The 15,639-nt window shown below is 46.1% G+C and overlaps 3 protein-coding genes across 4 annotated transcripts; all 3 read right to left on the minus strand.

The window, feature by feature from the left end:
* Positions 1 to 993: 993 nt before the first annotated feature.
* On the minus strand, positions 994 to 2,246 carry tcap (titin-cap (telethonin)). Its single transcript, XM_062446832.1, has 2 exons — positions 1,889 to 2,246; positions 994 to 1,606 (listed from the first exon to the last, which is right to left on the minus strand). The coding sequence occupies exons 1-2, from the start codon at positions 2,035 to 2,037 to the stop codon at positions 1,216 to 1,218; spliced, it is 540 nt and encodes a 179-aa protein (XP_062302816.1). The 5' UTR covers positions 2,038 to 2,246; the 3' UTR covers positions 994 to 1,215.
* Positions 2,247 to 5,711: 3,465 nt separating this feature from the next.
* Positions 5,712 to 8,798, minus strand: mreg (melanoregulin). The gene is made up of 6 exons (XM_062446680.1): positions 8,361 to 8,798; positions 7,844 to 7,937; positions 7,406 to 7,568; positions 7,163 to 7,253; positions 6,904 to 7,067; positions 5,712 to 6,665 (listed from the first exon to the last, which is right to left on the minus strand). The coding sequence occupies exons 2-6, from the start codon at positions 7,933 to 7,935 to the stop codon at positions 6,459 to 6,461; spliced, it is 717 nt and encodes a 238-aa protein (XP_062302664.1). The 5' UTR covers positions 7,936 to 7,937; positions 8,361 to 8,798; the 3' UTR covers positions 5,712 to 6,458.
* A 226-nt stretch (positions 8,799 to 9,024) lies between these two features.
* stard3 (StAR related lipid transfer domain containing 3) lies at positions 9,025 to 15,282 on the minus strand. Of its 2 annotated transcripts, none has more exons than XM_062446335.1 (15): positions 15,153 to 15,282; positions 13,886 to 14,130; positions 13,607 to 13,684; positions 13,271 to 13,348; positions 13,114 to 13,167; positions 12,697 to 12,814; positions 12,493 to 12,594; positions 12,299 to 12,354; positions 12,120 to 12,212; positions 11,927 to 11,989; positions 11,706 to 11,801; positions 11,504 to 11,583; positions 11,269 to 11,373; positions 11,032 to 11,125; positions 9,025 to 10,927 (listed from the first exon to the last, which is right to left on the minus strand). In XM_062446335.1, exons 2-15 carry the CDS (start codon positions 14,102 to 14,104, stop codon positions 10,820 to 10,822), a joined length of 1,344 nt encoding a protein of 447 aa, XP_062302319.1. In that variant the 5' UTR covers positions 14,105 to 14,130; positions 15,153 to 15,282; the 3' UTR covers positions 9,025 to 10,819. The 2 variants fall into 2 exon arrangements, with proteins under 2 accessions (XP_062302319.1, XP_062302329.1); XM_062446345.1 differs by lacking the exon at positions 15,153 to 15,282 and adding an exon at positions 14,538 to 15,140.
* Positions 15,283 to 15,639: the final 357 nt, after the last annotated feature.

Raw genomic sequence — 15,639 nt, forward strand, 5'->3', positions numbered from 1 at the left:
CTGAACAACAGGAAAGTGGATCAACATAAAAAGTGTAAAGTAACTTAGTATTTATTATAGAAAAATAATTCTATGGGAAAACATTTGAAACACAACACAGTAGGCTACAACATATGTACCATGAGCGGATCACAGCATTCCCTTCTAACTGTTGATTAACTCTAAGAGGAACAGTTCAAAGTTAGAACACAATAAGCAGGGCAGATCAGATCATGCAGCCAAATGTCCCTATACTGACGGACAAGTCTTACGGGTGGCTAATCCCCAATATCTTTGCAACGGCATGACTCAACCAATCAAAGCTGCCAGCAAACACACCTGACTGGGACTGCCTGCGTTGGATCAGGTCGTCCTGTTCTGTGGCCTGTGATAGGATTAGGCAGAGGCGGACCATCTCTCCATTCTTACCGGGATAGATGCCAAAGCATGTTGAGTGTCCCTCTGTCGTGTTGACTCCCGCCCTCCCACCCCCCCTACCACGACGCCCCCTAACCCCCCTGTCCAAATCCTCTTCACAGTTTTCCATTTATCTCTATCCCCTTGCCTTTCACTTCTCAATCACATTCCTTCCCTCACCTTCTGGATCTTTCTGTTGACCAATGAACTTTAAATAACGCATACAACTGGAATACATAAAAAATTCATTCCATTTCAATTGCCATAAAATGGCATTGCATGACACTGGGACAGAACGCACAATAGTTATGCAGTCAGATTGGCATTCCAAATGGCATTTAGCCTGTCTATGACTTCGAGTGGGGGTGGGGGGACTGGGGAGGGGTCTCAGTCAAAGAGTAGTCGACCCCCCAAGGCCTTGCAGCCAGTCTAGGCTTTTGGCAGCAAGAGGATTAGCTGTGGCACAGCTGAAAGAACCCCCCCCCCCCCCGCCCCCCGCCCCCCCGAGCATGTGTCCACCTCTCCATCACACAGAAGATGTCATCAGATAGGAATCATCCCATCCAGCAAATACCAGCTACATTCAAATACCATCCATAAGCATGTGACATTTGCCGTTTCCCTGATGTAAGGGAAAGGTATACACTGTCAGGTATCTAAAGAACTACAGGATGACACTAAAGGATATTCATCTAAATACGCTTCTCCCTGCTTTTCTCGGTCCCTCCATTTTCCTTGCATGCTGCTCATCCTTCTCTTCTCTGTACACTTCTCTCCCTAACTTCCCCTCCTTCTGTCTCTTCCTCCTGTGGGTCGTCTTCACCCTCTCTGGATCTCCTGGGAGATGGATCGGCCCAGGGCTTTGGGAGCTTTGGCGAACTCCATCCTGAATGGCTTGACTGGAGGAAGGGCCTTGGTGATCTCGTCCACGGCCCTCTTGTTGGGGCAGGCTCCATCTGGAGTGTGGAAGGGGCGGAGGTCCTCCAGGGTGTGGGGTGCTCCGCGGCCCAGCCGGATGCCCAGCTCTGCCGGGGTGAAGATGGGCAGAGGCAGGGTGTTCCTCTTGGGGAGGAGCTGGTGTTCCCTCACCCCCCTCTCCACTGTGCCCACTCTGTACACCCCAGACGGGCAGGTCTGGAGCAGGGAGCGAGCCTCCCACTGCCGAGACAGAGTCTCGCGACGAGAGTCGTCGTTCATGTTCATGGTCTGCCTGCAGGACAGAAGACAGGGAGACAGTCAGATTAAGAACAGTGATTTTCCACGTTCGCTTAGATTGCTGTTGTCTTTCTGAGTCTTTCAAGTTTCTTCGGAGAAACCTGCCGAAAATACTTTTTACAACCGACCGCAGGGGATTACCCAGGCAGTTATTACAAAGCTGAATAACACAGAAGAAGAACTCAGTTAACCCGTCGTGAGACCCCTGGTTTTTAATAAGTGAGACACTGTGGAGTGACTCATGTACAATACGTTCCAATCATCAGATGCTCCTCACCTGTCCTGTGGCCGGGTCTTGAGGGTGACGCTGTGCCAGTCTGCCATGTAGCTTTCCCTCTGAGTCTTGTTCTCCTCCCGTAAGCTGCAGGCCAGCTCTGCTGCCACCACGGCCCCGGCACTCTTCTCCACAATGGTACACACCTGCATTCTCACTGCTGTCTCTCTTGTCTTTCCGTAGAAGGATCCGGCGTTCCTCTCTGTCCTTTTTTGAAATCACCTCTCGGTCTGTCCCGGTCTCTCTGGGCTCGGTCCTCGTCTATGGGCTTGGCTGAGGGTCTGTCGGGTCGGTGGCAGGTCCAGGGGACTGTGCCGGCTGTCTCTGTGGTGGTCGCTCGCTGCCGTCTGTGTTGGGGACTGAGTCGGTTTGTCTTTTATAGCATCCACGCTGCTATTTACGAGAGATGTTGTCACTCCGCAAACCAGTGCATGCTGACACCCGACACCAAGTGTGTCTCGTTCCCGAGAGCTGGAACCGACGCTTACACAGGGGGAGTTCTTTAGAGGGGGCAGTGGAGGGGAAGTTAGGGGGAGTCTTACGGTAATTGGACTGACAATTCCCTGAAAACCAAATTATACTTCCAGTCCTCCCTTAATCCCCCTCCCAGCCCAACATTTTCAATTAAGCTACTGGAGGACGAAGTGGAAAGTTACCCTCTTCAAAGCACAAACATAGAAACACAATCTAGACTAATGTAAACACAGAGATTGACTCCAGGGGCTTGTTCGTAGAGCTGGAATCTTAATAGATCTTTGGTCTTGATGTACATGTAGCAGGGAGTGGTTGTTCACTAAGATGAAGAGATTAGCTCCCTCCATTAATGTCAATACCATCTCTCTGAGAGCTTACAGACATGCACTCATGAACACAAACAAACACTACATACACAAACACACGCAGACACAAACAAACACTACATACACAAACACACACAGACACAAACAAACACAGACACAAACACATTGCTATTCACATAGGCACACATGCATACTGACATGTCATAAGACTATAGTGTTTAGAGCAGAATATAGTATACCCAACTGTATGTATGTGGAGGCCTGCGGAAACCCGTCGGATGTCGCGGCCAATTGAGATTTTTGATGTTTTGTATAGTTACCACCCTAAACTTCATTGTAATGTACAACAAGTATATGATTACTCATGTTTTTTGGACATGTTAGCTAGCAAGATTTTCAAGCCATGTCAAATCAAATTATAAAACGGAGTAGAATCTTTGAATGCAGTTTTCACTTTTTGCCACAGGTCAACTTTAAAATTATGTAACTTCAGTTGTGATAAATATATCTGAGTGATTTAAACAGATTTGTATTCAGGAGAGTTTGTAGTTTCCAAATATGTATCTCTCTCTCTCTCTCTCTCTCTCTCTCTCTCTCAGACACACACACTATGTTTGGGATAGTATACAGTACTGAGTTATGTCACCATGGAAACCATAAAATGTCACTGCAGCAACCTAGTAAGTATATATGTGAAATATTCTCAGTATACCGTGAGGTCATTTTCTTTTTATAGCAACTTAGTGAGCCTTTGAACTTGATCTAAATTGGCAGAATGTCAGGATCCAACATGTTATTGGCCAGTTTATTGGAGATTAGCCTGACAAAAGATCTTTAAGGCCCCAACAGGATGAATCAGTATTTGGTCAAATGTTCCAACAAGGCCTCTTGAACAACACAGATGTGTGTTATCACCATTGACGTCTCTATAAAAGAGTTTAATCAACCAACAAACTTGACTGCAACCTGATCCCTGAGCTGAACTGTCGATGCGAGAAACATTCACATGGTCTCTAGAAGCCAAGGACTTCCTGGTTGGTTCACGACACGTTTATTCTGCTGAAGCCACAGGGCTGTGGAAAGTCCCGAAGGTGAGTGGTGATAAGGTGATCCTGTCAGGGTGACCAGAGCCCCCTCCATTGCTCCTCTCCCCGCCTCCCTCCCACAGCTCCAGACAAGCCTGGCAGATCAGCAGGCAGACAGGGGTCTGTTATATAAGTGCACAGCTGCTGGGAGGTGACGCTTAAATGAGCTGTCAGAGGGAGGAGGAGACAAGGAGAGTAGGAAGGGAGAGGATGAGAGGGAGGAAGCGATAGGACGAGGGGATGGAACCAGGGTGCGAAATACGGGGGGGGGGGGGGTTTGGGGAGGTTGTGGTGGAAATTTACAATACAGTGTTTTAAGAGAAGTTGGTTAGAAGCTTGATACAATGAATGTTGAATCAACTCCATTTGGTAGAGATGCCATTTGCAGTTTATGACACCTGGGGAGGATGAGACAGCTGGTCTGGAGACAATGTGGATTCAATTGTATTGTGATCTGAGGGAGTAGTTTAAGATAGATGAACTGATCAAGCTGCTCTGACCCTTCCTGTTTCATGGGTGGTGTTAATTAAATACTTGTTTGAAGATGTCCACACAAAGGACAGTTGACCATTTGACTGGTGAACTCCTGTGGCTTTAGTATCTACTGGTTTGGGGAGAGATGCCACATCAAAGAACTGTGGGACACTTGGTATGGAGTCAAACTGTCACTGAGCAGTGCTGACCAATCACAGAGACCGCCATATTGATGGATTGACCATCAGAAGAACCATTTGTTCTAAGTTTATATAAGGCAGGGTTTTAGGGTTGTTCTTCATCACTCTTGCGAACGATCTGTGGCTAGCACCCCCTTCGTTATGACTGATCACAAAGTACTTTGTTAATTCTTAATTTGTACAAGCTAAATAAATTTATTGAAACCGCCATCTCTTGACTATTCAAATCTACACAGTGCCACTAGAATTTTACCACAACAAGGTCTGACCCCCTTAATTAAGACTTGGACCCCCCCAAAAGAGGTAAAAACAATACGATACACGCCCTGGAGAAGAAGTTGACCCCCCCGATTGTCATTGTATAATTCACACTCTGGATGGAACTGAAACTCACTGCACAGACAGTGGAGAAAGGAGATCTGAATGTTTTGGTTTGATGAGAACAGATGCGAGCAGGTCAGCAGAGAGGGCCTAGTAAACCCGGACAGCTGATCTGAAAACGTCGTTAAATGTGCATATTTCAGATGAAAGCTGTTCTACTGAAATCGAGGAGCGACAGTAATCAGAAAATAAGTACTCCCACAAGAGACAAACCGTGAGTCTGAGGACTTGGAGGAGCGACGTCAAGTGAAAGGAAACACCAGTTGCTAGGGAGAGTTCTCTTAACGAGCCACGGCAGCAGGGTGTGTTTGTGTGTGCGTTTCGAAACAGGCTGCTGCTGCGTTGAGAGATGCACCTCTACCAGAGCGTCCCTCTTGTGTGACTCCAAAAGACAGCCGTTCACCATAACATCAACATCCTCCATCACACCCTTGTGGCTCCAGAGGGACCAGCAGGCTAAGGGCATCTTGGGCCAAGCGAGGCCAGGCGGGGTGGGTCCAAAAGCAGCTTGGCATGGCAGGCGGGACACGTGAGTTCCCGGGTTTGGAAGTGAAGAAACATGCTTTCTAACTCCAAGTACTTACGCACTGGCCATGCCCTGATGTTATCTGATAGGCTGCGTTGAATAATGAATGTGAGCTGTGGGACTAATATGTTTAATTAGATCTTGTATAGGTGAGTATGGAGTACAAAACACGTGTGGGTGAACTTTTCTGTGTGTTTGCAATGGAAGGTGTCTATTTCTGCCATATGTCTTCTCCACAACACCCCCACATAATGTGCCAGGGCTCTGACAGCCTTGGCATGCCCCGTGCCAATATGATTCCATCAGTCCCAAAGGGCATATAAACCCCCTCCCACACGACCATCCTCGCTGTGTATCAATATCAGGTTTGCAACTTTATTTCTGTCAGCTTTGCACCACAACATACCGTATCCCCAGACACTCACCACAACATTATAAATCTCTCACAATCTTCTTACTGTGAAAAAGATTTCCTTACAGTTCTCCAACACTACCACATACATATACACTTGCTCAGGCCTCCAACTGGCTTTAGGCTGTGCTGTGATAACATTGTTAACCTCCTACTTAACATTTATGACGAGAGCTGATGATCAGTCTAATGCAGTCTGGTGCATTCCTCTGTATCATGTACAAAAGTAATGTAGTATATCCAATCTGAGCTCTCAAAGAGAACAAGCAGGTCTTGTGACTAAACCAAAGGAGTGCTGATAATCATGAGACAAATTGCTTAGAAGATTGTGCTCCTAGGACAACGAAGCCCTGCAGGATGAATGGAGACAAACAATAAACAGAGAGCAGGGTACAGAGCACTTTGTGGTAGACCCAAACAACAGATCATATCTAAAACGTAACTAAAACAGTGTTAGGCCAAGCGAATCGATGATGTGTTACCGATCCAATTTTCGCTGATGAAATGATATCCACATCTTGTAGCATTAACATTCAGGGGAAGCCGTTTTGAAACAGTTAGAATGACTCTTAAAGTGGGTGCAGTTGGCTGGATGACGAACAAGAATAATATGATTGCAACGCTGAAACATTGACAACTACTGCCCCCTTCTTTCTGCCTGGGATCATTACAAGCCACAGCTCTCGTGGCTCGGCCTACTCCTCTCTTCCGCTCCCGTCTTCCTCGTCGAGCGTCTCGTCGTCCTCCCCGCCTCCGTTCATGGCACGGTTCACCCTCGCCAGGAGCATCGGGAGGTTGATGGCGGTCTCCTCCTCTTCCTCGTCGTCCTCGTCTCGCTTGGGGTAGAAGCGCCGAGCCTTCGCCACAAAGTCCTCGGCGGCGTCCAGGTATATGAGACGATCCTGAGGGGCGAAGAGAGAGAGAGTTGCGGAGAACGGACAGAAGGGGAGTCATGTGGCTGAGCGGTTAGGGAATCAGGCTAGTAATCTGAAGGTTGCCAGTTCGATTCCCGGCCGTGCAAAATGACGTTGTGTCCTTGGGCAAGGCACTTCACCCTACTTGCCTCGGCGGCAATGTATGATAAGAGCGTCTGCTAAATGACTAAATGTAAGACAGGCCCCTGTGTGCTGCCGCTCCTACCAGGATGAAGAGGTATCTCTCTGGTGGGGACTCCCTGCTGTTGAAGATGGACGTCTCGGAATGGAGCGTGTGCAGCAGAGTGCGGGCCACGGGGGCGTTGTGCATGCGGTCGAACGAGGCGCTGGTGGCCACAGTCAGCAAGGACTCAGCCTCGGCCATGAAACCTGCGGGAGACGTTTTCAGGAAAAGGTAAGTGTTCGTCTGTCTGTTAGTCTGTCTGTGTTTCACTCTCTGCTCTGCCTTTCAATCCCTCTCTTACCAAGGTTCTCTAGGATCATCTTCCATTTGTCTCTGACCTCTCGGCGCATGTCCCTCATGGCCTCAATGTCCACACTCAGACGCCGGTAACCCTACACAGAGTCAGGAAAACACGAATTAGAAAAACTAACAAAATCAGGATTATCACAATCAAAGACTATCATCGGATCTAACTGCATGTATCTCTCCAGGGTTGAAGCACAGTCCCTCTCCCGCCCCCCTCCATCCTCCCCCCAGGCTGTACATGGGAGCCCCTGCGGGTCTTGGCCCTGGTCTGGAGCAGGTTGTACAGCGAGCGGTCGTCATCTCTCTCTGAGTGGCTGGGGTCGCCAGGCTCACTCCACAAGTTAGTCTCCTGGTCACGCCGCTTCTGTGCCTCCCGTTCAAAATATTCCAGAGTATCATGACTGGGAAAAGATGACACACACAGAGATATGATCATCCATGCATGTTAAATCACATGAATATTATGTTGGACTGTATGAAAACAAGCTGTCATGACAGCAGAAGCTAGACAGAACACTAATGATCTCTGTTCGAGGGGTCAAGATGGTAAAGCGGACTTGTGACAAACAGCATGTAGCATCACACCATATAGCCTTTATTAAACAACAGATAGAAGCAACACAAGTTCCAATTGTGGTAATGAGGATGAGCTGATAGCTGCATTATTCGAGCTCACCTGAGGATAGGCTGCTTCTCTTCTTCATCATCATCGTCACAGCAACAGCAGCAGCAGAAGCGAGCACAGAACCTCTTAAAGGCAGCTCCCATCTCTGAGGGAAAGCACAGGGTATTTTGTTGAAGTCAGACATTGGTGTAATGGAAGAAATGCAATGCAGTTTATTGTGAAAGTTCAAACTCCCACCATTACTTGGGACACAATTATCTCCGGGGTTTTTTATCCTGCAAATCCTTTTTATTGGTTAACCCTTGTGTCATCTTCGGGTCATTGTGACCCTTCAGTCATTGTGACCCCCCCACGTGTTGCAACAACTTGACCTCATACAAAAATAAAGTGAAGCATTTTCTTTTAACCGTCAGGCTGTCTCACACTCCCCACAGCGCGATGGTTAAAAGAAAAGGCATTTTATTTGTTTTTGCATTGGGTAAAGTTGCAGCACAACGATGGATCGTTGTGAACCTTTGGGTCATTGTGACCCGAAGGCAGCACGCAGGGTTAACATGTCTGGGTTCACCTTGTTCACACCTACTGTTGTCTTCCCTACAAGTGTCTCATCCAGAGGATTCACATTAAGAAGCAGTCGCAGGTGCACATAAATCACAAGATCATAACGAGCCCGGAAAATAGGTCCCGTTCACTGATCAAGCCCTGCGCAGACGGATATCTCGAATAAGTCAACGAGGATATTCAGAGCTCATAACAACACAGTCCAGAGTACTATGCTAATGACGAGGTAATGATCCACTCCATCCAAGTTCTCTCGATCCAGGCCCAGGGATGTGTGGTCTCGTGGCAGCTGGGTAGGTGTCCAGGTCACCGGACGATCTTTCTCCCTCCGAGAGAGCAGCTCAGAGAGAAGGCTGCCCAGGGACTGAGAGGCTTCCTCTGCTACACGCACGACAAAGAGAGAAGCTGGCTCATCCAGTCCCACACCCCCGGCCCCTGCAGACAGTCATCCCAGTCATGTGATGGGAGCCATCTTCAAGACTTTCCCCTAAAGTAAGAACTGTCCTTTCCTCATGAGTTGCCCTGTGAGACCTGCAGTGTCTGCTGTGGGAAAGGACAGGACGTGAGGGAAGGGCAGTACAGAGATACAAGTGGGCTGGCCAGTTGTGGCAAAAGTTAGAACAAGAGCACTACTAAAGGTGGGTAATGAATGATCCTTCTAAAAACAGAAATCAATTTACACATTTTATTAATTTTATATCCGGTTCAATAACAAAGTTGCTGTTCTGTGTTCCAGGGAAAGCTTGTGAAATGAATGAACTTTTTAAATGTGAAACAATTGAAAAACAATTTGTAGTCATAAAAACCAAACATACAAAACAAAATATATGCAGCTTTGAAATACCTTTGGCTAAAATGTAAAGCAAAAGGTATAACCACTTAGATTTTATTAAAAGAAATTATAAAAAAAACAAAAGGCACCAAAAGTTTATCAGTCATAGACAGTCTATGATCAGTGTTTTTCCCAACTGCTTATGGTTTGAGAAACCTCAAAATAGCTAATCTCATGGAAATTGTCATTTACTATGGTACAATCTGATTTAGGCTGTTTGAACTGGGAACTTAATGACCTTGTCAAGACAGCAAATTTTACAATTAAAGTGTCATTTATGTGCAGTATAAAAAATATACTTGTTAGCTCAAGATCTACCTAATGTCGCCTACCTACAAGGTGCCAAGAGGCATTTGGAGATGATGTGGCCAATACGTGTCCAGTGACATCGAAACTACTCAAAACGACCCTTTTGTATCTTAATAAAACCAAACATTAAGGCTGAGGGGAGAAAAGACTTCTCACAAAGTATTAATTTGTTATGATTTCACCTACCCCAATTCAATTCCATTCATATATTAACAAAATAAACAATAATACTACTTAAAAAGTAGATTCATAACTTTTTCTTACTGCCACATTAAGACTGCAGTAAAGGGCTTATTCCATATGGTGCAATCCATCGACCAGTACAGTAACAAATTCTATCATCTGTCAGTGAGTTCAGCTTTCCCCTTACAAAGGACACTTGAGGCTATGCATTGGCACAAAAGAGTACAGTTTTAGAACCTTCTGACTTCCTCTATGGCTGACTAAACCAAAAGGGCTGAGTCGTACGTGATGGGGTCACCTAACCCTTTGAGATTGAACTCCTTCATGTCCGTTTCACAGTAGATCCTGGGTGTCCTACGTCAGTGGCAGTCATTCCTCTTCAAGTGTCAGACTGTCTGGTGCTCCTCCACCTTCAGGTGGAGGAGCACAGGCAGACTGGGGGACCGAGCAGACTGGGGGACCGAGCTGTGTGTGTGTGTGTGTGTGTGTGTGTGAGAGAGTGTGTGTGTGAGAGAGAGGATTTTTTTTGCAGCACTCCAAGAGCCTGTTACCATAGTGGTTGTGTGATGCCGTGTCACCAGAGCAGCACGGTTAAGACAGTGATCAGGAACAAAACAAAACAAAAGCAAAACAAACACTGCCAATTAATGGCGAACATGTGTAGTAGAATAAGGCTCAGGGAAGCTTGAGTACATCTCCCGGTCCATGCACACCCACTAAGGTCATAACATCCATTCTCTTTAAAGAGAGAATGGAAACGTAAGATTTCAAAAGTCATGCTCCTTCATCATGCCTCGTAGCACAGCCCTCCTTGGTTAACCGAGTTTCTCGACTGGGAAGACAGTGTCCACATTCACATCACAGTGAAAGAAATAGCAAAGACAGTTATGGTTACATAAAAAAATTGACGGTTTCTAAAAGCAACAAGGTTGGCAGAGGGACCTTATCCTCGTTTATGTTTATAATGTTTATATAAACAAACGAGGTAACCGCGTGGGCTTTCCACAACACCTCGCATCCTGTCCTTTGAGGGAACAACGGTTTGGGTGCCTGAAGGTTGTAATTGCACCTCCAAACCCGCTGTGGCGCTGTGGAATCCGTCGACGGGAAGCACATCTCAAACGGGGGGTCCGGAGAGAGCTTTAGCGGTGCGCGGGGCGTAGGTCGGAGATGCGCTGCCGTAAATGGCCCATGAACTCAAACATGGTGGCAGCCAGGCTCTGGTGGATGAGGTAGCGAGGCAGTCGACCCTGGCAGAACAGACGGGAGGTTAGACGTCTGGAGGCGAGGGGGAGAAAAACATTTTCTCCCCCACATAGAACACCATTCTATCATGACAACGGCAGGGCGTTACCTTAAGGTCTGTGTTTAGGACCCAGATGAAGGTGCAGACAGACGGGTTACTACTAGACATGAGCACCACAAACCCTCCGGGGCCGTTCTCCCCCCTGAGGAAGAGAAGGAAGGGTCAAGGGTCAGGGAGGGGAAAGCTAGAGGAGGGGGAACACCAGACCGTCGACACAAAACCAGTTAGGGTTTTTCTGTCGTGGCGTTTTCAGTCGAGAACCACGTGAGGGGCGTCAAGCCTGACCTGACGTAGCGACTGTGCGCGGGTTTGGCGTCGTGCTCGGTCGCCATGCCTGCAGAGATGTAGCGGTCTCGTTTGCGCTCCACCCGCCGTACGTTCACAAAGTCCCTTAGAGTCAAGAGACACGGCAGGTCAGACCGCGCCCATTTGACTACGGGACATTTTGAGAAACAAGTCAATGACGAATGCAGTTGTGGACGAACAGAGAAGAGAATGAGTGGGACAAGGGTTAGCCTACCTAGCAGAGACCACACCCCCTGCTGCCCCGGAGGACACATCGTACGACACCAGGGTGTTGTCATCCACCCTTTGAAGAATCTAAAAGATCAGACCAGTTTGCACGTTTATAAACCATACCAGTTAGCAAGTTTACACACCATAGTAGGATCTACATCTACCAGAGTCGATAAAAGCTGAGGTCAGTGAAAAAAAGGAATAACCTGGCATCCAGACACAGTTTTGTTCCACTGCACCATCTTCTCTGGCTGGAGGATGACTTCCTGATAAACCAGCTCAGCTGAGCACTGCATGAAGGCCTGTAAGGATGCAGTCAACAAGGTGCATCAAAAACTCATGTCTCAGAGTCGATATCTCAAAGTTGAGTTTATTTTATAGGACCCCAACATATATGTATTATAACCTGTTGATAGGATGATCATACCTTCAGGATGAAAGTCTTCCCATGGAAGGGGATCTCCAGAGTGTAGACAGAGTCCCCCATGTCCTGACAGGGAAGATCCATGCATATCGGTAAACCCCCACTGAGCAGAAGTTCTTACGAACAACCGCACGGATTGATATCATTAAACTACAAATCGACAAACACAGACCAAATCCCACGCAGAAACACTCACATTGTTTTTTTCAAACTTCCAGTTCTCCTCCTGAGTCAGAATCTGTTCCACCACAGCCATGGCCTCTCGGCCCTGTCGAACATACTCCTTCTCCTGAAGAGAAAACAAGGAAGAGTGAGAGCCAGTCCTGACACAAGCAGCCTTACTGGTTAAAGCAGGCTTGAGGAAGGGTACAGTACCGAAGCTGTGATGGCCCTACGACCAAGACCCTCCTCGTCCAGATCTTCTTCGGACCCTGGAACAGACACAGAGACGACCGTCAGAAGAGAGACCACGCACAGGCTCAGACTGAAGGGGTAACAGGACTGATACTGAGGTAGGGACAGAGAGGGAAAGATGTGGGAGCGATAATGCGGTGCTGTGGCTAGCTAACCTGCCAGGGACTCGGGTGGTGAGTAGAACTGTCCGTCTGACACAGCACGGGGGTAAATCATTGGAGCCCTTTCACATGCTGCGTGCACAGCTGCCAGGTAGACTGGAGGAGAGGTCAGTCAGCAGAGTAATACAATAAATAAATATAAATATAATAATCATCGATTAAGTTCTTTCATATTGTCTGCCTGTCTGGGTAACTCACCCCTCTCATCGTCAGCTTCCTGGGTGAGCACCTTAAAGTCCAAGAACCAGGTCTCCAGCCATGCCACAACAAAGGAAGTGATGGGCAACACATAGCCAAATGCATTCTGGGTCAAGAGCTGTAAAAGACAGGAAACCCTGTGAGTTCTGTAATGTACTGTACTCAACCAAGATCTGTATTGGCACAGCTTTCACAGACATGACCACAGACATTTAGCCATGCAGATTCTTGTAACATGGATTTGATGTCATGGGTTTGTAGACTCAGAAAGCAGAAGAAGGAATATATTCTGCCATGGGTATGAACATTCTAGACCAACAGACAGTTTTATCTGTGTTCTGAAAGCAGAAGTGAAATGGTGAAATACCAGTTAAAGCTCACAAACAACCCATAAAACTAACTCCCCGTGTCACTCACATTGGAAATGATGACTTTGGCAACGAGAAAGGCACTAGTCACGAGAGTGGTAATCTGTGAACACCGAAAGAGAAAAACACAGGAGGAACGTGTCAAACTCCATCAGTCTGTCAGAGCTAGATATTATACTAATCTGTTTGTCCTTTCGCTTTCTTACCGCTACAACCCACCAGTGCCTGAGACGCACAGCAGCATAGCCTAACTGTAGACACAGGAAACGGAACAGAGCCAGGAGCTGAGGAGGAAATCAAACACAAGCTATCGACCCCCAGCTATGCTGTACACGTGATAGGAACATGTTTACTTTCACTATTATAATATAGAAAGTAATATACTATTACTTTCAACTATTCAAAAGTCAAGCCCCATGAATGGTCTTGACAGTTCATACCAAGAGGATACTAAAACAGAGATGACTAGATACTAACATTCTTAAACCTTTATGAAACCCACTTGTAGGCATACATATACAGTTGCTTGACTTATCACTTACAAAGATGTCAAAAAAGGAGGACTTGAAGTGATAGTTGATGACCTCCTCCTTAAGGTTCTCCCAAATTGTGCTTGAGATCTGCAGTGGGAACAACACAAAGAGAAACAAGTAAATAGCTGAATGTGCCAAGCTGCAAACTGCTCCCGGAACAATGAAGACAGTCGAGATTGACAGCTAACAAAATAGATAACATCCACCTATTTGCAAACTGGTTTGCTTATGGGACGATCAAGGGATGTCAGTCAATCATTTTTCATCTGTGTTCGGAGGAAGACTCACGTTGAGCTCAATGATCCAGAGGAGGGAGATGAAGAGGAGGTCGAAGGTTACAAAGAGGCAAAAGGTACGACGGACGTCTGAGATGACTCTGCGTTTGCCCGGGGGAACCAGCAGGTAGTGAGGGGAGGGGATGGATAAAGAGGTTGAGTAGGACGCATTCAGAGAGCCGATGTTGGGTAGGCTTCCCCCAAACTCCCCATAGTCCATTCCACCTGGCATTCCTACTGTGGGCGGTTACAGTCCACCTGTGTGAAGGGAGGGGTAGTGATGTGGTGGCAACCAAGTCAGTCAAATAAAAGTAGGAAAAATATTATTAAAAAACATTAGATGATGTTTTGATGAGTAGAAAGCTATTGTTTAAGAGGATGACATAAAATCAACTAAACAGGAAAACATTTCTATCTCATCTTGACCATTGGACTATCAGACTTAGGCTACTGTTTAGCTAGTTAGATTGCATTGATTTTGCTTGCTACTTTTAAACGCATCACGATTAGCTACGTAATGACAAGGAAACCAGATAACATCTATAATCACGTCCCACCCTATTTTCTGCAATTCTTTACGTCTAATACATTATCAAGGCTTTATTTTAGCTATTTCAACCCACAAAAAGATGCTAGTTAGTATGACATTTTGAAAAAGAACTTACAAGCATTACTTAGCCTAGACTGGAGATCGTTTGATTAAATGTTAGTCTACCATTATAAGCCACTGCTTGAAACAACATACTAGCGGAAATGCCCACAAAATAAACCAAATATTAGACATGCTAACTTGAACCAAAAGTAGCTGGCAACAACCCGTAGTCAGGCTAGTTCAAGATACTTGTTGACAAAATAAAGCTAGCTAATGCTAGCTAGCTGAACGCATTGTAGCTAGGTCAGTCAGTCACTGTCGCTATTTTATTAAAGCTAGCGGCGATGTCAAAATATAAAGCTAATAAGTCAACGTAAACTTGTGTTTTTTTGCCCAATGCCTGGACCTTTTTCAACCTAAACCACTGTGAAACCGACAGCTACTTGCTTACTGTATGGGGCTAGTTTGCTAAACAGCTAGCCTGCTGCAAAACAGCTGGAACAGCCTGACTAGTTTTCTACTAAGCTAGTGCTAGCAGCTAGCTATCGATTAGACAAGCCAAAGGAAAAGAATTGAATCCGTGAAATATGCTAGCTTCATGTCAACTTTGAAATACGAGCACATCACATTATGATCATTAACTATGTATCTAAAGTAAAGTTTTCAGTGTCCTCTTTTAGTTTCTCACCTGAATTATGGCATCATTCTTTCTTATTAATCAGGAAATGCCTGGTTGACGCCGTCAGTTGCAAGGTTTGAGGGAGGAGACTTGTATAATTTGTAAATGATACAATTAATCCACGATGAAATCTTTAAAAAAAGTTATTCAATACTGTATGTATATTTGCCTAAGTACGAGTCCCTCCTGGCCCCTTTCACCGATAATGATTCATAATCTTTACACGACCTCACGGAAACCACAGCAGAACTAAATCAGACGGTGTATTTCATAATTAGGAAGTTTAACAATGTCAGTTGTATTTGTGCATGGTTATCTGTTCCAAATGGCCACACCGTAGGCTGTGCAATCGACGCATTTGGCATAATTGGACATCATTGTAAGGTGCCATAACATTATTGTGCAATTATATGCTTATCAACGCAATAAAGCCTGCAATGATCACTTCATAATTAGGTTTCAGTTGGCTGTCTTTTTCTTAAAGCATTGCAAAGTA

This window comes from Osmerus eperlanus, chromosome 2, assembly GCF_963692335.1.
Source record: "Osmerus eperlanus chromosome 2, fOsmEpe2.1, whole genome shotgun sequence".
Lineage (NCBI taxonomy): Eukaryota > Metazoa > Chordata > Actinopteri > Osmeriformes > Osmeridae > Osmerus > Osmerus eperlanus.

Bases quoted from the DNA above. Each gene is read 5' to 3' on its own strand.
- stard3 (XM_062446335.1), bottom strand. From the start codon at position 14,104: ATGCCAGGTGGAATGGACTATGGGGAGTTTGGGGGAAGCCTACCCAAC. The intron at 12,595-12,696 runs GTGAGTTACCCA...CCTCTCCTCCAG, and splicing joins GGAAGCTGACGATGAGAGGG to TCTACCTGGCAGCTGTGCAC. The intron at 12,355-12,492 runs GTTAGCTAGCCA...TGTCTGTTCCAG, and splicing joins ACCACCCGAGTCCCTGGCAG to GGTCCGAAGAAGATCTGGAC.
- mreg (XM_062446680.1), bottom strand. From the start codon at position 7,935: ATGGGAGCTGCCTTTAAGAGGTTCTGTGCTCGCTTCTGCTGCTGCTGT. The intron at 7,569-7,843 runs GTGAGCTCGAAT...ATCTTTTCCCAG, and splicing joins GAGAAGCAGCCTATCCTCAG to TCATGATACTCTGGAATATT. The intron at 7,254-7,405 runs GTACAGCCTGGG...GACTCTGTGTAG, and splicing joins AGACCCGCAGGGGCTCCCAT to GGTTACCGGCGTCTGAGTGT.
- tcap (XM_062446832.1), bottom strand. From the start codon at position 2,037: ATGCAGGTGTGTACCATTGTGGAGAAGAGTGCCGGGGCCGTGGTGGCA. The intron at 1,607-1,888 runs GTGAGGAGCATC...TCTGTCCTGCAG, and splicing joins AAGACCCGGCCACAGGACAG to GCAGACCATGAACATGAACG.